The 21,562-nt window shown below is 41.3% G+C and overlaps 1 protein-coding gene across 1 annotated transcript in view; it reads left to right on the top strand.

Moving 5' to 3' along the window:
* The first annotated feature begins 595 nt into the window (after positions 1-595).
* TECTA (tectorin alpha) overlaps positions 596-21,562 on the top strand; it is a 93,404-nt gene continuing 72,437 nt past the window's right edge. The window contains exons 1-7 of the mRNA XM_075279126.1: positions 596-647; positions 2,739-2,872; positions 5,655-5,942; positions 7,503-7,640; positions 9,288-9,453; positions 9,853-10,265; positions 20,002-20,572. Of these exons, the coding sequence (XP_075135227.1) occupies positions 596-647; positions 2,739-2,872; positions 5,655-5,942; positions 7,503-7,640; positions 9,288-9,453; positions 9,853-10,265; positions 20,002-20,572 (1,762 nt within the window). The remainder of the gene's footprint in view (positions 648-2,738; positions 2,873-5,654; positions 5,943-7,502; positions 7,641-9,287; positions 9,454-9,852; positions 10,266-20,001; positions 20,573-21,562) is intronic.

The following is a 21,562-nucleotide window of genomic DNA, read 5'->3' as shown; positions in this document are numbered from 1 at the left end:
GGATCCCCAAGCAAACCTTAAGAGATATTGAGATCGGACTTGACCTCTTATCTATAGCAGTTTGTCTGTGCTTATGTCTGCCCGTATCTCACCTGACCCCTCCTCTACCTCTCCTCTAATAGACTTCTTTTGTGAGCTTTAATTTGATAATTCAGTGAGGGAAGAGAGTTAGGAAAAGAGCCCGATAAGTGGAGAAAGAGGCATTTTTCTCAAATTTGTTATTGTTCTATTGATTTGTGCAAAATTTGTTGGAAAGTTATGGGTCAATGAAACATAATACCAACCGTAAGTATGTCTTGTGCATAGATATAGAGGTGTCTATAATTGCCATGGATATAGTGCTAGAACTTGTCATTTACATAGGTTCACAAATATCACCCTTGACCATACCAACGTGTTTCATTAATTCTCTCGATTGGCCTATTGAAGGTAACACCGCAAACATTATACACCTACAATTTACTCAAGTGGCTGAATCATTCTGCCATTAACTGCTTGGACATTTATCACAACACTAATGGCCATGGAAACATAAACTACCACATTGTGTTATTTGTGCATTTGCTTAACGATAATTAATGTCTCTTGTCCTAGAATGAATTATTCATCTCTGCTGGGATTGTGGTCTGCACTTTGCTTGCTACAAGGTTAGCATTCATTTTATAATAAAACAAATCATATAATAGGAAGAACATGAAAAATTCAGTAATGTAATGTAAAATATGTAGAAAAAGCATAAATGTTGTACAAAGACTTTGAAACATAATGGCCCATATTTACTAAGCAGTTTCTTTGGCGTAAACTGCACCACAACAGTCATAAGTCATAGGGCGGGTTCACGCCTGCGCCCGATCTACGCTTTGCGGGTTTCCGTCTTCTCCCCGAGAAACTGGACAGTAGATGGAAACCCAGTGGTTAGTTTTCAAACCCATTCACTTGAATGGGTTTGCAAAGTGTCCGCCCGTGAGGGTCTTGTGCCTCTCTTCATGTACAACTTTGTGTCCGGTTAAAAAAAAAATGGACACTCACAGGCGAACACTTTGCAAACCCATTCAAGTGAATGGGTTTGAAAACTGACCGCCAGGTTTCCGTCTCCTGTCCAGTTTCTCGGACAGAAGACAGAAACCCGCAAAGTGAAGACCAGGCTCTGGTGTGAACCCGCCCATACACCAACATTGTGTCTTTTCTCAGCACCGTCCAAGTTTGAAAATTGGACATGTTACCCTAGAAGTGGGTGTGGGCTTCAAGTTATAGGTTGAGGCCCCACGCTGCAAAAAACTACAACAAAAAGTTGTGTTTCTGCAACTTGGGACCTCAGCCTTAGTCAATGTTATTAAAGTGGTTGGGCTATGCACAACATTTATTACCTATATACTGTATGTCATAGTTGATTTAGGATTATTGGGGATCCACATGCTGGGACCCCCAATGATCATGAGAATTAGGGGACCTAAGTTATTTCAGTGAGGTCCGGACTCAGGTATCTCCATCAATCCCTTACTTAGCACCATGATCTCTGCATGGGTCACAAGGCATGGCCATAGCACTCTCTCATAGACATCAATGAACATCTCCAGTCTACAATCATGTCTCATTATTGACACTATGGACACAATAGGCAATAAAAAAAAAGTACCTATATTGTCCTTCATTTTATAAACTGCACTGTATATATATTTTATCTGTTGCGGTATATAAGGCAGTATTGATACATAAGGTCCAAATTGTTTTGTTGAGGATTGGGGGTCTGCTAATTTTTTCAAAAACAGCGCTACTCATATCTACAGGCTGTTTTTGGTATTGTTACTCAGGCTCAGTGCACATCAGTGTTCAGGTTTCCGTTCAGTGAGTCCACTTGGGGATTCCCCGAACACAAACCTATACGTATTAAAAAGTGGTTACCTGGTAAACCCGTGGACCCCATAGACTATAATGGGATCCATGTGGTTTCCGCATGTTGTCCATGTGGAGAGAAAAATGCTGCTTGCAGGACTTTTATCTCTGCATGTTTCGTGCGGACACCAAGTGGAAACCCCATGCACCCCATTATAGTATATGGGGTCCACAAGTTTCCTGAAGGTAACCACTTTTTAATGTGTATAGGTTACCATTTGGGGATTCCCCAAGCGGACTCCCCAAATGGAAATCCAAATGCTGATGTGAACCGGGCCTGAGCCCAATTTACTTCACTTCAGCTGAAATATCTGCCACAGCCCATAGACAACAATGGAAACTTTAAGTGTATTCATTGGAATTGGAATTGTCCATATCACAAAAACAAATGTATTACTTGTTTCTTTTTCTGTCTTAGGCTGCCTCAGGTTCCGGTCCAAAATACGGGTAGCTGCAACTGGATGCTGGTGCAGTGCACCGGCATCCAGTCGCGCACTCCACTCCGGATTAGGCCCAAATGAATGGGACTAGTTGGGAGGAGGGAGTGTCTTCAGGTGGACGTCCGCGGCTGAATCGGCTGCTGAATCCGCCTAAAGAAAGGGCATGTCTCTGCTTTTTTCGGGGAGCCGGAACAAACAGCTCCTGGAAAAAAGAACTCACCGGCTGCCATTGATTTCAATGGGAGCCGTCTTTTTGGTCAGGATTTTGAGGTGGATATAGTATTCCATATGCTGCTCACTAGATTCTATATAAACTATAAAATTCTAGATAAAGGAAATTTTTGTTTTTGTTGTGTATGTATCTTCTTCAAGTCTCTCTGATAAATTTGTTTGAAATTGTTGCAGCTCATTCCAAGACGATATTATATCCATTCTGGCAGAATGACACAAAGACACCAAAGGTGGATGATGGGAGTTCTCCGGAAATTAAACTGTCCCTTCCTTTTATATTTTTTGGAGTTCCATACAAAGCACTCTATGTAAGTCATTAACTTATTGACTAATTGACTTATTGACTTATCTCCTTTACAAAAATTCAGTATTTGCTTGGAAAAACTCTCACGGGCAGCCATAAGGTCAAATTCCTTAAATACATAAAATATCTGAATAAAATCCAAGACCTGTGTATTTAGTTTATCCTTTGATAACAGCCTTAAAAAGGACCTATCGCCAGGTCAAAAAAGGACAATGACAAACATCATCTGATCGGTGCAGTCACACAGAGCATTTTGGTGTTTTCTTTATCCAAATCCGTCCAGTCATTCCAAAGATATAATGTTGATGCAGATTGTTACCGCCCACTTGGCTAGTATACCCTAATACCTCAGCACCATTTGATTCAGGTGACCCTAACCCATCTATCTATGTAGATGGGTTGATATGATGGTTCTGGTGACCCTAACCTATCTCCAGAGTTAGGTTGATATGATGGTTTTGGTGACCCTAACCCAGGCCCTAACCCTAACCCAGATGGGTTAGGGTCACCAAAACCATCATATCAACTCAGTTCCTCAGATAGCGGAACTGAGTTGATATGATGGTTCTGATGACCCTGACCTATCTATCAAAAGAGCTGGGTTCATACGATGGTTCTGATGACACTAACCTATCTATCTGCAGAACTGGGTTGATATGATGGTTTTTGTGACCCTAACCTATCTATCTGCAGGGATGGGGTGATATGCTGGTTCTGGTGACCTTAACTTATCTATCTGCTGGACTGGGTTGATATATTGGGTTCTGGTAACCCTAACCTATCTATCTGCAGAACTGGGTTGATGTACTGTTTCTGTTGACCCTCACCTATCTGAAGAGCTGGGTTGATATGATGGTTTTGGTGACCCTAACCTATCTATCTGAAGAACTAGGTTGATATGCTGGTTATGGTGACATACTCGCTTTAAAGCAAACCTAAGATTTTTTTCAATGAGCCTCATGAGACTCCTCTTTGCTGTTTCTGGTGCATGCGCAGATCAGCCATGAAGTACACCTCGACTTCAGTGTTGCAGATGTTATCACTAAGCCTATCACTGGCCACATAGTGGACACAGCTTAGGTGCCCCAGACACTGATCGGTTGAGCAGCCATTTGTGTCAAGAGGCACCAGGAATTACTGGAATGGCAACGTCAGGAGATCTCTAATGTGAATATGACTTATCTTATTATCTTACAGAGTTCTGAGTATTTTACAAAAGGAGAAAATGGTTTCAGTCACCAGACAAGCGATCAGATCACGCGGAGTAATTGTATAGAATGTGTTACATTAAATTACTGCCATTAATTCATGGAAATGGAGCTGAAAGAACATAAATGCTTCTAATTGTAGAGTGACAGAGCGTTCATAACAATTGCGAATAACGTTTCATTGTTTGGAAAATTCAATTGACTGGTTTCATATGAGCTGTAACCCATGTTTAAGTAGCTCACATATATTGCAGGATAAAAAAATTGCATTTTGTGACTTTCATATATAGTGAAAAGTGGTCTTCTATAGAGACGGGTTTCTCAAGGAAGTTGTTGAGCATGCATAATATAGTGGAACAGGAAATCTAGTCTGGATAAGGGGTGGTCGTCTCAAAGAGGGTAAAGTTTGACCACAGATGGATACATTTTCTACAAGCAGTTGATGTTCCATATTGTCCTCATTCTTGCATTCCATCTTCTTCTGTTACTACTTGCATAGTGGTTGTGTTTGGTATTGTAGGTCAACCTCATCCATTTGAATGACACTGAGCTACAGTTTAGATCAGTGATTCCCAAAGTAGTCCAGGTGGACCCCCAGTGCTCTCAGCCGCGACGCAAATTTCCATCGTTAGATCTAATCTTTACATTTTTTGACGAGTTTTGGGAATATGGTAGAAATGTAGCAGCAGGGGGTCCACCGATACCAGTAAAATTTTGAAAGTGGTCTATGAGAAAAAAAAGTTTGGGAACCTATGGTTTAGATCAATGGTCATGACATCACTGGCCTGAGAAGGGGAAGCGGAGCTCAACATCACACTCTCAGATAACCCCTTCAATGGGGTTGTATGAACATAGACATTGATTATAACTCCTTAGACTCCCACCAACCCATAGAAGAAAGTGGTACCATTGCTAGGAATGTACCATGCTACTTCTGCCGACTCCTCGTTTCTTATGTCTTCTTTCGGCTCTTCACAACTTTCTCCAGGTGGCCACATGGTGGGCCATTGATTATCCATGGAACTATCATCAACTGACCATGCAACTTGGTGGCATTTCCTACTGATATCCTCCATGGTAAAGATTTGTTGAAAAACTTTGACCACTACTCCTATTGTGTAACCAAAAAAGTGTAAATGAATGAGCTATGTTACAAACTGGGCTGTTTTGCAACCTTTACTTCTGGTTGGAAAAAATTGAGCAGTGTTCCAACTTTTTGTTACTAGAAGTCACAATTCCAACATCCACCTTGGTCACATTGTGACTATAGTAAATGACCTTAGTGAAGGAACTGTAAGACAACATGGTGATCATTGGTCACCTACTGTATTTCCATGCCAACATCGCCCAGTCCCTCAACAGTCTCTGCTTCCTCGTCCAGTAATGATGTGTTCATACATATGACTGTTGCAGCCAATGTCCCGTGTTGACAAGTCATCTCCAGACCTGGAAGCATAGACTGTAGAGGACTAAGCCTAGGTCTATAATTTTCAGATGCAACTTGTAATTTTATTTTTTATAATTTTTGTAATAGTATAAATGTAGCTTGATCAATAACTTTCCTATTTTTTCTCCTAGGTCAACAACAATGGAGTTATCTCATTCAATGTCCTTGTCAGCCAGTTTACTCCTGAAGCTTTCCCATTAGCTGATGGGCGTGCGTTCATTGCTCCTTTTTGGGCAGATGTTCATAATGGAATACGAGGAGAAATCTACTACCGAGAAACCACCGATCCAGCTATCCTGAAGAAAGCATCTAAGGAAATTAGGAAACATTTCAGAAATCTTCCGTACTTCTCTGCCACATGGGTCTTCCTTGTCACATGGGACGAAGTCACATTTTATGGAGGAAGCAGCACCACTCCTGTAATACTATAAACCAGATTATTGCTCAGTATATTCAATTATTTATGTATATCTTCAACACTGGATGACTGACCACTAGGGCATTTGGGTAGGGTCTGCAGCCTACGAACTACGAGACCAGCTGCTGGAATTTTCTAAAATAAACAAGGACTGGTGGTAAAGCTTAGGAACTTTATTGACCAAAGGTCCAAAGCACTCAAAATTTGTCCATAAATTTCGACCCATGGACAATCCAGAATTTCTTACTATAATCAAAAGTCATGGGGTGCAGAATATCATCAATACATTTTTTTTTTGTTTTAGTATGTTATTCCAGAATATTTTTAGGAAAATGGATTTTGGATAGAGATTGTTTTGTCCAATTTAAGTGGTACCAATATCACCTGATTTGCCACCACTATTAAGATTTAGTCAGTTTTCCTGTATTTTCAGGACCACTAAATCAGATTCTGGCACAGTTGCAATTTTTTTCTCTAGCCCCCACCATTCCTGAGCAATCAATGCTATTTGTTTTGGTGCCTGATATGCTATTTAGTCTCTGTATTGTCAGGTGGGCAGTGTCAGGCAGGAGAAGACAAGGGGTTTCATTATGGTCTCTGATACTGGCTGCCTCTGATTGGAGCTCTGAATCACACCCTCCTGCCTGACACCGCCCACCTGACATTACAGAGCTTAAATAGCCCATTTGTGGGCCCACTGTGCACAGATGATTTTTTCTTTAATAGACTTCTATTCCACATTTTTTCACAGTTTTCCAATCTGTAGACTCTATGTGTAATTTTCAGTTTTCCCTGAGCTGCTGAGTGGAGACTGGCATGATGTTTGTCATAGAAAGCACACAGAAAGTAGAGGAAAAATCCTAAATCTCTCACACAAGCTCAGAAGCTATAGCAGGGTCATATAGGACATTATATAGCGTACTTACCTGTAGGAATTAAAGCACGTGGAGCAAGATATTATCTGCAATGGTCTCTGTCTCTGTATGCCTTTTCTCTCTCGTTGGGCTCCTCCTAGCTCCTCCCCTCCATAGACTTCTATTGTAAGCTGCAATCTTACAATAGATAACAATACAAGTTTCAGTAAATATTTCAGCATGAAATTCAATTATTTGTGGGGTCATAACAAAAGTAGAGAGAGATTTTTCTCTGATAAGATATATTAGACAGTCTTTTTGTATTCACTTGTACTATTGATTTATGCAGCATTTGTTAAAAATTTAAGAATCTTGTACTTAAATGTGGTCTCTGCTTCCGACAAGAGCCTTATGAATCCCCCTCCCTTATGTACAATTCATAGGTTTCTTGTGTAGAATTGAAAGAGATGCATATAATCCCATCCTATTACCCTTACTGACTTGGCAAGTATGTATACTGCTTCCTATGTACTCTCTCCAAGGGCCAAAATACATAAGATAAAAGCTCTAGATGTCAAGTTGCTCTTTGGCCAGTAATAAGATAATCTCATTGTTCCAATCTCTTTATGTTTCAATGCTACCTGTCAATCTGGAAGAGACGGCAAGGAAAAGTAAAGCTATTCATGATTCTTCCATTACATCGACAGGTGAATACATTTCAAGCTCTGCTGATCTCGGATGGCACATCAAGCTTTGCTATGTTCAATTATGAAGAGATTACATGGACCACTGGGACAGCGAGTGGAGGAGACCCTCTTACGGGCTTAGGAGGTGTTATGGCTCAGGTAAGAAATAGATACCAGCCAATCTTAAATATACACCAGAGTTACATGTGTTTCATTTAAAGGGAATGTTTTGCCAAAAATGAATTATTTTAAGTAAAGTTTTTTTTGAAAATTTAACATTTCCCATAGAATGATTTTTTAAGTACCACATCTTGCGATTTTAGCTAAGCCTAATAATAGGCTGACACTTGTCAATTCTTGGAAATTTTTGCAGCATTGACCTCTTTTTAATCACAAGATGGCATAACAATAGAAGATAATACCTCTATAAATTTTACAACAGAAGATAACGCCTCTATACATAACATCATTGAGCCATCATTGCATACTGACACTAGATGAAGTCACAGATTATCTATTCACCCCACACATAGAGTCCCATAGATTAGACTCCAGAACATGGCTGCCTATAGCCATGACTGTGCTGTAAAGCATATCACTAAATGCTGTTAGAGCAGAAGCTCAGGCAAAATGGCTGCCCCAGTAATCATGTGCAAGAAATTGAATTTAAAAAATCTACATTAAAATTAAAACAGATTAGAAGAAATACATGTCATTTAACTATTTGGTTTTAATAAATAAATGTAAAAAAAGGCAATTCATTCCTTTTAAGCCTTATGGGATAGCTTGCTATACAGTTTTGCATTGCATTTTACTTTCCGTTTCCCTTTCCTTTTCCTCTCCCTTTACCTTTCCCAATTCCTTTTCCTTTCCCTTTCCTTTCCTTTCATTTTTCCTTTTCCTTTCCCTTCCCTTTCTTCTCCCTTTACCTTTCCCTTTCCTTTCATTTTTCCTTTCCCTTTCTTTTTCCTTTCCCTTTCCTTTTCCTTTCCCTTGCCTTTCATTTTCCCTTTATCTTTCCCTTTCCCTTTCCTTTCATTTTTCATTTCCCTTTCCCTTTCCTTTTCCTTTCATTTTTCCTTTCCCTTTCCTTTTCTCATTTCCCTTTCCTTTCATTTTTCATTTCCCTTTCCCTTTCCTTTTCCTTTCATTTTTCCTTTACCTTTCCTTTTCTCATTTCCCTTTCCTTTTCCTTTCATTTTTCCTTTCCCTTTCCTTTTCCCTTTCCTTTTCCTTTCCCTGTCCCTTTTCCTATCCCTTTCCCTTTTCCTTTTCCTTTCCTTTCATTTTTCCTTTCCCTTTCCTTTTCCTTTCCAGTCCCTTTCCCCTTTCCTTTACTTTTCCTTTCCATTTTCTTTTCCCTTTCCTTTTTCTTTCCTTTGCCTTTCCTTTTCCTGTCCCTTTTCCTGTCCCTTTTCCTTTCCCTTTCCTTTCCTTTTCCTTTATTTTCCCTTTTCTTTTCCCTGTCCCTTTTCCTTTCCCCTTTCCTTTCCCTTTACTTTTCCTTTCATTTTTCCTTCCCCTTCCCTTTTCCTCTTCCTTTCCCCTTCCTTTCCCTTTCCTTTCCCTTTCCTTTTACTTTCGCTTCCCCTTCCCTTTCCTTTTCCCTTGTCTTTTCCTTTCCCTTTCCTTTTCCTTTCCTTATCCTTTCCTTTTGTCCCCAATTATCTTTTCTGAACTTTGAGACATCAAGTACCCAAAATTAAATTCATTTTCAAAACACATATAAAATACCCCCCCCCCCCCTTCCCCAAATAATCCAATCCTTTTAAAAACACAAAATAAAGTTTTCTAATTTATTTCCAGGCTGGATTTAATGGTGGAAACAGCACTAATTTTTTCAGTGTACCCGGATCCCGGTCCCCTGAGATTGTTAATATTGAAGAAACTACCAATGTGAACGTCCCAGGACGCTGGTTATTCAAAATAGATGGGAAGGAGATTGATCCAGCAAATGGCTGTAGTCTTAAAGGTATGTACCGAAGCTCTCTATCTACCTGGAATCCTTACAATAAAGCAATAGCTGTAAATGTATTACATTATTTTCCAAAAAATTTCTCTATGGAGATGTTGTATCTATAGCCCTGTGCCACACATACTTATATAGTAAGACACTAACTTTTGTGATAGGTACTTATTTCAAACTTTTATTTAAAGTCTGACTTTTTTACTAGTAATAATGGTAGACGTATTGGTGTGGGGTCTTTACATGAAGACTGACAGCTACTTCTTCTGACCCCTACATATCATATACATTTTTATTTTTACTATGTTGTATTGAGAATTGGCCTTAGCTGAGGGACATTGATGCACCTGTCTACAGAATCTTTGCGCATAGCATAATGTTTTCTTAATATTTTCTTCCCATCAGGTCACTATGTGCGCCAAGGACAGGTGTTTTGGGAAAATGGTAATTGCACCACCAGGTGTCGCTGCCTTGATTTCAATAATGAAATAGCATGCCAGGATTCAATATGTGGGCCATATGAAGTCTGTGAACCAAAGGAGAAATACTTCCAGTGTCTACCAGTTGAAAGCAGCACTTGTGTGGTCTTTGGAGACCCTCATTATCACACGTTTGATGGCCTTCTCTTCCACTTTCAAGGATCTTGTTCTTACCTTCTTGCCCGGAACTGCAACCAAGGAAGTCATCTTCCATATTTTAGCATAGAAGCAAAGAATGAAAACCGTGGAGGGTCTTCAGTGTCCTGGCTGAGAGACATCTCCGTGGAGGTCTACTCACATAACATTGTCATACCCAAGGAAGGGTTTGGGAAAGTAAAGGTAAGGGATAAAAAAATTACTTTTATGAAGTTAGTTTAGACGGATATTGGTGCTATACACCAGTCATGTAGACAGATTTTGACTTTTGGGAAAAAGTAATTCTTGTAAACGTCGATTGTCCACAAGCAGTGACCACAAAAAGAATTTATGCATTGGTTTCCTTCCTTCCTTACCTTTCTTCATGGCTCAACATATCTCGAGATGTGTGGTGCATGGTGACCAGTTGATTTCACGATACTCTGTCAGGTCTGCTTATACTGTATTAGTCTATGTGTGGTCACCCACCCAGTGGTCCTGATTTGGATTCCAATCTCTTGTTTTTTTCAGCTTGGTGTGATAGTGTATTGAATTTGTATTGTTAGAAACTGAAGTCCTTAAATTTATAGAGACTAAAGGGTTGGCACATATGAAGTTTCTTCCTAAACTTATATTCATTTGGTTGCCTTTCTGTTTAATGTTCTGAATCTTTGGAGTGGTTTCCAAATCTAGACTGCATATTCAAAAAGTGACTGCCCTAGTATTTTATAAAGATAAGATAATCCTTTAATAGTCCCACCAAGGGGAAATTTCAGTGTGATACAGCAGCATAGTAACGCAGATACAGGATAACAAACAGTAATATATTTCAGAAGTAGACACACATGAGCTGAGAAAAAAATACTAGGATCCATAGCAGATAGGAAGAAAAGAAAGAAAGAAGACTTCAGGATCATTTAGTTCTCTGTGCGGAGAGATCTTCGCTTGGTCTGATGTAGAATATGTAGCCTGACCACTGTTGGGAGGAAGGACCTGTGATAGCGCTCCTTCTCACACTTGGGGTGAAGCAGACGGTCACTTACAGTGCTGCCAAGTGCCAACAAGGTTTCATACATGGGGTGGGATTTGTTCTCCCACATGGAGCTCACCACAGACAGTGTCCTTCTGTCACCCACCACCTGTACTGGGCCCAGGGGGCTCAAAGCAATCAAAAGACCATTTTTTTTCTATTTTATTTCTAATACAAGACAATATCTCCCAAGCTTTTGATGCAGCAGACTGGCATTGAGTGAAATATATCATAATAATGACAGCCATGTCCTTTTCCATTGTAATGTCAACCAATAGTAACCCATTTAGGATGTGCCATTAATTGTAAATATTTAATACTACTATGAAGTCCAACTTCTATTTTAATTCTAATAATGCCAAAGGGAGTCTGTCACTAGAACCCAACATATTACCACGTCCCCGCAGATAGATAGGTTAGGATCACCTGAAGCAAACAATGTTTCCCCCTTGTGAATCGCGGCCTGTGTTACTCATATACAAAGAAATTTGAGTACAAACACCCCAACAAATAGACCAATTGTGCTCCTCAGGAATAATTACTCACTCGAAGACTCAAATAGACACATCTCTTTATTTAAAGGGACACGCGTTTCAGGGAAGATTCCCCTTTAACAAGTGCAATAGTAAAAAAAAAAAAAACCTTAGACAGGGTTTCTCCAAGAGATAGACAGCTCAGTCTCTTGGAGGAAAATATTTGTTGGGGTGTTTGTACCCAAATTCCTTTGCCTATGATTGACGTCTGATCTCTGGATGTTGGACCGGTCTGCTGCCACCCTTCACTAGTCAAGTGTTATTGGTGTTGTGACACCAATAACACACAAAGGTGAGGGGCCATCTAGTTCACTTTGATTCTATACCATTATAGGTGTGAGCAATTTCATAACAGATCTACACTATTACCGCCGCTCAGTGTCTTCTTTTTGTTTTTTGTGAGTCTGTTACATATATATTGTTATTACTGTCAATATTTTTTTTTATTTATTTTTTTTTATTTATTTTATGGTAGAGTTGGAAGGGACCTCAAGGGCCATCGGGTCCAACCCCCTGCGAGTGCAGGTTTTCCTAAATCATCCCAGCTATATGTTTATCCAGATTCCGCTTGAAGATTTCCATTGATGGAGCGCCCACCACCTCCCGTGGCAGCCTATTCCACTCTCTCACTACCCTCACTGTCAGAAAGTTTTTCCTAATGTCTAATCTGTATCTCTTTCCCTTTAGTTTCATCCCATTGCTTCTTGTACTTCCTTGTGCTAATGAGAATAGGGTAGATCCCTCTGCACTGTGACTACCGTATTTTCCAGACTATAAGGCGCACATAAAATACTTCGATTTCCTCAGAAATCGAAAGTGCGCCTTATAGTCCGGTGCGCCTTATATAAGGCTTGAAGCGGCGGCACGCGAGGAGTTAAGCGGGGGCACGCGAGGAGTTAAGCGGCGGCCGCCGGCAAAGTCTGCATGCCGCTTCCATACATTGCAATGAGGTTCTATCACTTACCTCTTTGGAACAATGACAATGCCCTTTGTCAGGGTCTGGGGTTGCTAGGTGGGGTGACATAGACACAAAAGTCCAGATTCTTTAGTCCAAAAACAAAAGTAGAGTTTATTTTCACTCAAAAAGGTAGTGCAGTAACAAAAGGAAACAATACAAAAATAAATCCCTGCCCGGCTAGGCTCTAACTAAACATAGAATAGGTTACCTCACTTAGAATCACCGAAATCAAAAGCCAGTTGAGTCATTCAGGACACAGCTCCAAAAATATGACCTCTCTCTTTCACTCTCCAGCCAAGCTCTGCCAAAGTGTTGCTGCTGGAGCAACTTCTTAAGCCTCCTTGACGAGGAGTGTCTCTACAGCTGAGTCGCTGCAGGAACATCCCCAAAGTGTGGACTGGAGGGAGGTGAAATGACAGGTCCCACTACCAACCTACCTGCCATTCCTAAAAATCGAGCCCAATACTGAACATTTACCAAAATGCTCAGCAGACGAAAGTTGTCTGCTGAGAACAAACATTCCTGGAGTTTTCTCATCTCACCCACCTGAGTAGTCTGGGCGAGATGTACACCCCCTCCATTACCTGACCAGTCATTGGCTTACACCTTGTTGACCTTGTAAAATTTGTGTGGAAGCAGCGATTTGCAATTCACCACTATTTGATTGAGGTGACCATAATCTATCTGTGGGGGTAGGTTATATTCTGGGTTCCGATGGTAGACTCCCTTTAATGGTAACAGTACAGACCCCTACGGTCAGTAATGGAGCCTGAAACAAATCAAGAAACGATATCCTTCCATCCTATTGTTCTGCAATTTTGATCTAAAGAAAGGCAAAATCCCCATGAAGTAGAAGCCAGTTTTCCTCATTATAGGGGAACGATTTGCTCCCGGCTCTGATTTAGTACAATAAATCCCTGAATAAATGATTTATCTCCAGAAATCTAGTAACTATAACCCGTAATATTACTACAGTCCAGAAATGCATTAAAGCGCAGCCGGAACTTTTTTTTAAGTAAATTGTCCATGATAATTTCCTCTGGTGGAGAGTTCCATAATTTCACTGCTCTTGCAGTAAAGAGTAAAGTAAAGAACCCACTTCTATGGAGACCAGGATGGTAGATGTCCCAGTTACAGGGAAAATCAGGGAAAATAATTGTAAAATGCCCCCAAAGATCTATTATGACCTTATGGGGTGGGGGGCACAATGTATGAAATATACAAACAAGTAAATAAATAAAAAGCTAAATAAAAATAAAGTCAAATAAGAAAAAATCTCCAATACCGCGTCCACATCACAGTTTATAGCCCCATCCCCTATATAAAAATTACCGGAACAGAAAGGGAAAAAAATATGCTTAAAATATTCCTAGTAGTGCCGTGTGCTCTAAAACAAATTGGAAAAATGTAAAAAAAAAAACATACATTTTCCCTCATTGTTATTCACTTTTTTGGATGCATAAAAAGATAAAAAGAAAAAATAAATAACATAAAAATAAAGCCCCATGTATAACCAAAAAAGTCACCTGATTAAAAAAAAAAGGTAAAACCCTAAAACATTTTCTGGATTTGAACCAGGTAAAATAGCCCCCTCCTTAAAGGGTTGTCTAGGCAAAAATGAACAAACCTTTTAACTTTTATATTAGCCGTGTGCAGTGGATAGCACTGTAGCCTTGCAGCGCTGGAATACTGGGTTCGAATCCCGCCAGGAACAACATCTGCAAGGAGCCTGTATGTTCTCCCCGTGTTTGCATGGATTTTGTCCCATTCTACAAAGACATACTGATTGGGAAAAAAACAAACATACCTGTCCCCAATTCTCCGGTGTCCCATTTCTGGGAGATGCCGCTGGAACAGGAGAAACGATATACGCGAGAGGACTCTGGAGCATCAGAGACAGGTGAGTATGCATTTTTTACATTTTTGTAACTGCCCCTGACATCTGTTGGACATTTGTTCCAAAACTCAACTACTCGTTTACCGTGTGGTATTTGATCGAATTCGAGTATTTCGAATACCGTAGTATTAGATCAAATACCTACTCGATAGAGTACTACTCGCTCATCTCTATTTCTGATATATTATTTGCCTCTGGAGCAGCTGTCTGGCACTGGCTGCTACAGTAGCATTTACATTACATTCCTTTCCACTTTTATATACTGTACACAAAAAGTATCCTATATATAATATATATGTCCTATGTGGGACAGGGGATATGTCCAATTGCTGGGGTCCAAAATGCTGAGAACTCCAGTATTCAGGAGCACAGGGGACCAAAAATTCCCCTAAAGCCTCCTGGTGAATGAAACACCAGTGCACTTGTATGACCTGTGCGCCATTCCCTTCTATGGGGCTGCAGGAGATTACAGTCCCGATACCCCTATAAAACTGAATGGAGCACTGGTCATACAAGTGCACTGGTGCTCCATTCACAAGGAGGCTTTCAAGGGACTTCTGGTCACCCCCGTCCTCCTGATTACTGGGGGACCCAGGGTTCAGGACCCCAGTGATTGAACACATATCCTCTGTCCTGTGGATAGGGGGATAAGTGTCCATAATAGCACAACCTCTTTAAGGACTGTTTTTGGGAAAATGGCAGACTATTAGAGATGAGTGAGTAGTGAAATATTCGAGATTCGATATTCGTTTCGAGTAGAGCCTCAATATTCGACTACTCGATTGAATATTGAATCCCAATACAGTCTATGGGAATCAAATGCTCGTTTCAGGGGAACCACTATTCAACAAATGGGAGTCACCAAGTCCACGAGTAGCAGGAGGAGAGTGTTGAGGAGGAGCAAAAGAGAGTGCAGTACTTGGGAAGTCAGCATCGAGAACTATCTAGGGCTGGATGCAGTTTCTATACATTGTCAGGAGAGCACAGACTGTCAAAACTAGCCTAGTACCCGAGCGCTGGATGAGTAAAAGCAAAGCGGAAGGAATCTGGGCCCACATACAGAGAAAGAACCGTAAAGAGCAGGACATGGCACGGGGAGAATGACAGACCTGCAGGATAGTATTTTACCTTTGAGTAGCAATCCCCAGCATCCCTCCTGCAGAACCAGCATTGATTGACCGAATGCTATAGAGCAGGCATGTCAAACTCAGGGTACCCCGAGGGCCACATGAGTAACAAGAGGTTGTTGCGAGGGCCGCACACAGCAGCTAATGGCTAGGGCCTAGGGGACTGACCACTAATACCATGCATCACAAAAATCCGGCATTTCTATTGCAGGCTACATAGAGTAGCCTACAATAGAAAGTATAGAATGACAGGCTGGAGCCTCACAATGCTCCAATAAACCCCCAAGTGAAATAATTACAAGGTGGGTGTGTAAAAAACAGTCCTCAAGCCCAAGGAAGGGCCAGACAGACATCAAAAAGCCCCCCTCCCCCAGCACCCCAACCCTTCCCCAGCACTCCAACCCCCCCCCCCCATCATCATAAATCTAGTATTTATCCCCTATCCTGTACTTGAAAAATCACAATTTCTTCTGCAGAAGCTTACCTGCTTCTGCTCTTCAGCCTGCGCAGCGGTCTTGTGAGACCGCGGAGGACACAGGCACACGTCGGGTGCGGGCCTGATTACGTGGCCACGTCACCCAGCGTGTGGGGAGGAGGGGCAGAGTGGAGGGGCAGAGAGGAGGGGGCGGAGCGGAGTAGGCAGGGAGACCTGCTCTCTGCGAAGGGTGAGGGGTGGCCACTGGAGCAGCGCTGCGTCCAGCAGGGCCGCCCCAATCCACCGCTCACTTTCCAACTGCTGATCGTGAGTTTTGTACATCTGTGGCCTGCACAAAAGTCTCAAACTTTGTCTCTAAAGTTTAGAGACAAAGTTTGAAACTTTTGTGTGGGCCGCAGATATGCCTGTAAAGGGCCGCATGCGGCCCCCGGGCCACATGTTTGACATGCCTGCTATAGAATGTATTCGTCCAATCAACGCTGGTTCTGCAGGAGGCTCGTCTTTGATGAAGTGGAGTCTAAGATTGCATATTTAACATTAGAGCCGTCTTCATTGTGGTCCGATCTTAGAGTTCACCTTGTCAAAGACGAGCCTCCTGCAGAACCAGTGTTGTTTGAACGAATGCTATACACTCTATAGCATTCGGCCAATCAACGCTGGTTCTGCAGGAGGGATGCTGGGGATTGCTAGTCAAAGGTAAAATACTATCCTGCGGGTCTATCATTCTCCCCGCGCCATGTCCTACTCTGTATGGTTCTTTCTCTGTATGTGGGCCCGGACTCCTTCTGCTTTGCTTTTACTCGTCCTGCAGAACCAGCGTTTATTGGCCGAATGCTATACACCGTTACACTACACTATATAGCATTCGGCCAATCAGTGCTGGTTCTGGATCAAGTTTTTACTGTGAATAGCGAGTGGTATTCAATCAAGTATGAGTATTTCGAATACCTACTCGATCGAATACTACTCGCTCATCTCTACAGACTATTTTTTTTTCAGACAGTTCCTTAAACAAACCTTTTTTTTTGTGGATAAGACGTTGGAATAGCCTTTAGAAAGGCTATTCGTCTCTTACCTTTAGACGTGGTCTCCACTGCGCTGTTCCTTAGAAACACCAGTTTTTACCAGTATGAAAATGAGTTCTCTCGCAGCGATGGGGGTGGGACCCAGCGCTCAAACAGTGATGGGGGCATCCCCACTGCTGCCAGAGACGTGTCTCCAGGGCCGCCTCCTTCTTCGTCCACTGCGTCATGTTCAATGTCTTATTCCGGCACAGGCTCGTAACTTCTAGGCCTCGGGCCTTGAGCAGAGCAGACTGCGCAGGCGCACAGGCCACGGGAAAATGGCCACTAAAAATACTGTGCAAGCCTTTCTAAAGGCTATTCCAACGTCTTATCCACCAAAAAAAAGGTTTTAATGGTAGAATACCTTTAAAATAGTCTAACGCGTACAATTTGGTACAAACTCCAATGTATTTAGCACAAGGGTTGGGAAGCTCGTCCACACTTCTACCAATACCACGTAGCAGTCAATAGTTTGAGACTGTGCTTCCCAAGACCAGCCACTCTAATATGCTCATTAAGTCAGATAAAGGTTTTTTGATACACATCCTTGTCAATTTACTTCAACAACCAGAATCATTTGGCTCTATTTAGAGTCTGTTAGCATCTATGGCAAAAGTCCAGCTTTTTCTTCCAAAGTGATTTTGTTACATCCTGTAACTTAAGGGTTCATTAGGGGTAACAAGAACAGAAGAGAAACAGAAAAGTGGGTTGAATTCTAACCAAATGATTATACAAAAATAGACAAAGAGGGCTTTTCAAAAAAATCCTTAAAGCTCGGAGACATTTAACACCCTAAGTCAATTATCTGAAAGATCCGATAGAGAACAGTAAAGAATTTAGAGTCGGCCATGGCCATAATACAGTCTGTTCTCCATGAAAAATCTTGCCAAAATCTAGAAAGACAAATTAAGCTGCAATAAAGATTTGATACAATATGCGGCAACTCGGCGGGAGAACCATCAACATCATTAGTCACATTCCGTATTCCCTACTCAATTCTGATGGGGTTTAGATTGTACTCAGTTTACGGCTCGTAGAAAAAGATGAAGATTATTCTGTTCCCACCATGTCTACGTTTATAGGACTCTCAAGAAATAAGAAAATAACTATAAATCACAATTCATGGACCATAAATGGTCCTGACCTGCAGTCGCACTTGGACTTTATAGTATCAAAATTAAACTAATATAAGTCATCTCTGTAGAATAGATGTTTTTGATCCTTTTGCTGGATATTGTAACAAAATTTCGTACAGAGAAAATTTATTTGGTTCTCCTGTTCACGGAACACCTTGCCTAAAAAAAAAAAAAGGAAAAGTGGATGTTCGCCCAGATTTAATAGTATATATATTTTACACAATTTGTACACCTGCGCCAACAAGGGGCATGACGCAAGATGTGACGTCAGCCAAAATATGAGCCAAAATTTTGTCAAATTTTTTGGCATCGCCTAAGCCAAACAATGGGTGGTGTAACACGTAAAGATGCTCCAGGTTTGTCGTGCAAATAAAGTAAAAAACTGAAATAATGGCACATGCTTTTTATATTTAAAAATCATTCAGTGTTAAAGTGTTCCGAAATTTTTAAACTATACTCGAGTATAAGCCGTATTTTTAAGCACAGTTTCTGTGCTGAAAAAGCCTTCCTTGGCTTATACTCGAGTCAAGCCTAAAATAATTTTTTTTATTTTATTTTTTTTATTTTTTTTTGGGGGGGGAGGGGGTGTCTATGACCAGCCGCAATAGTAATGTATAGAAATTCCCATAAAATAGTGAAAAAAAAGAAGCTTTAAAAAATATAATAAAAAAATAAAGTAAATAAAAGTTCTAAATCCCTCCTTTCCCTAGAATACATATAAAAGTAGAAAATGACTGTGAAACACAAACACATTAGATGTCCCTGTGTCTGACAGTGCCCGGTCTACTGAATATAGGGGATCTGCAATGCTCCTGTTCCGTCAGGAAGGGGTTAATAGGAGCACTGCAGATACCCTATATTCAGCCAGACTGAATTCCAAGTGGGGAAAAAAAACCCAGTCCTGAAGCTCAGGGAAGGGGCAGACAGACAACCAAAACACCCCCTCCTCTTCCCCAGCACCCAGCAACTATTGCACCCAAAAACGGCTTATACTCGAGTCAATTTTTTTTTCCCAATTTTTTGTGGTAAAATTAGGGGGGGGGGTCGGCTTATACTCGGGTCGGCTTATACTTGAGTATATACGGTACTTTTGATTTTCCGTCAGCATTTGTGGCATTAACAAATTTTGACTCCTTTCTAGGAAATCTTGCACTTCTTTATTCTATCCAGAGCTGAGATCTGTATGCTGCTTCTAACTGGAGTCCAGGCTCTTGTACAATGCAGGGAAGCTGAGGTTGCAGGGGTCACTTCAATGGTTATAAAACCTAGAACAGTGGTTTTGGTGTCATAGTCGTGATAAGAATTTCTGTTTAGTTTCGTATATTACTAAGATTTCAGTTTAACCTGTAAAATTTCCTGGGATAACATCAGTTAAAAACGTAGTCAGTATTAAGAGTAGCAGAAGCTGCATACATGCCAATCATGGCTGTATTTTCAGTTGGTAAATCGTCTGGAAATATCAATACAACAGAATAGAGGAGGAATGAATTGACTCATACACCATTTATTACTAATGAGATGACTCTGCTCATTTTGCCCCAGTCCATACAGTAAAGCTGACTACTGAAGTGGCCAGTGTCGTTATAATTTAAAATTTCTTTTCTGTGAATTTTCACATAAATATTCCACTATATTGTTAAATGAAAAATATGTATACAATAAAAAAATTTATATAAATTTAAATAAATAAAATTTAAATTAAATATGGTTTTATGATGATATTTTCCCAAAATGTAATGCTGTATTTTTCTTATTGCAGGTAAACGATTTGATATTTTCTCTTCCAGTAATTCTGGAACATGGAGCCATAAAAATATATCAAAGTGGTTTATCAACAGCAGTGGAGACTGATTTTGGTTTGCTAGTGGTCTATGATGGGGAACACTATGCGTCTATATCAGTCCCAGGAACTTATATCAACTCTACCTGTGGAATGTGCGGCAACTACAACAAAAACCCAGAGGACGACACTCTCCGCTCCGATGGAAGACTGGCAGTGTCTGTAATAGATTTAGGAGAGAGCTGGAGAGTCTATCACCCAGACTGGAAATGTTCTTCTGGGTGTGTAGATAACTGTAGCTTATGTGACGCTGCGATGGAATCGCTTTACTTTACCTCCGAATATTGTGGATTTATAAACCTTACAGGGAGTCCTCTTTGGGAATGTGGGACTGTGGTGGACCCCACCGCCTTTGTCCATAGCTGTGTCTATGACCTTTGTGGCAACAGGGACAATGGCACTAGCCTCTGCCAGGCTATTCAAGCTTATGCTCTGGTATGTCAAGCGTTGGGAATTACAGTGGGCGACTGGAGAACTCCAACAGGGTGTGGTAAGAACAATTTTAATCATTTATGCCCCAAAAAGTCATATTTAGGGTTGAGCGATCGCAATTGGAATTCCGAACACTATCTTCTTAGGTGGGATTGAGATCGGTACTATTTCCCACAATGCTTTCCTTAGCCTTCACACTGAGTATACGCTCCGCTCATTCTGAGCGGAGTGTATACTCAGTGTGAAGGCTCTGCTGCGGTTCCATAGGAATGAATGGAAGCAGCCGGCACACAGCCTTAACCCCCTCCGCGCCGGCTGCCTCCATTCATTCTAATGGGAGACTAAACTAACATCTCTAGTAGCTACTTACCTCCAGAGATGGCTGCTCTAGTGTTCTCCTTCTTCTTTGCCTCGCTGCCGCTCCACGCTGCTCTTCTCGCCTCACTGCCCTGCCTCCCAGGTTAGTGTTTAAAGAGCTAGGAAGGCGGGGCTTGTGGCTTCGGAGAGTGTGGGCGGGTACAGGGCGGGGAGATGTGACGTCTCCCCTCCCAGTACCCGCCCACACTCTCCTAACCCGCCCACACTCTCCTAATCTGGCAGGGAGGGGCAGCGAGGCGAGCAGCGTGGAGCGGCAGTGAGGTGAAGAAGAACACCGGAGCAGCCATCTCTGCAGGTAAGTGGACACCAGGGGGGACTAAATAGCCAGAGGATTAAAAAAAAAAATCCTCTGGCTACTTAGTGATTCACTACACAGCGTGGATTCTAATAATTAAAGCGTTCAATTGTTAGACTCCATGCTGTATAGTGAATAGGATTGCTTTTAAAATCCGTTCTCCGATTAATAAAAAAAATCCCATTGACTTGCATTGGGATCGGAATTGGGATCGAGATCGGGTTCGAATGAAAAATGATCGGAAATCGGATTTCAAAATCGATCCTGAAAAGTCAAAATTGGCTCAACCCTAGTGATATTCTGTATTTGTCCGTAAGGTCGTGTGAAAATCTGTGTATGTAAAGCTATCAAAAACACGGATATGGCCTAGATTTA

This window comes from Leptodactylus fuscus, chromosome 6, assembly GCF_031893055.1.
Source record: "Leptodactylus fuscus isolate aLepFus1 chromosome 6, aLepFus1.hap2, whole genome shotgun sequence".
NCBI classification, from domain to species: domain Eukaryota; kingdom Metazoa; phylum Chordata; class Amphibia; order Anura; family Leptodactylidae; genus Leptodactylus; species Leptodactylus fuscus.
Note: the sequence above shows the minus strand (reverse complement) of the source record. Positions and strands in the feature narration are given on the sequence as shown.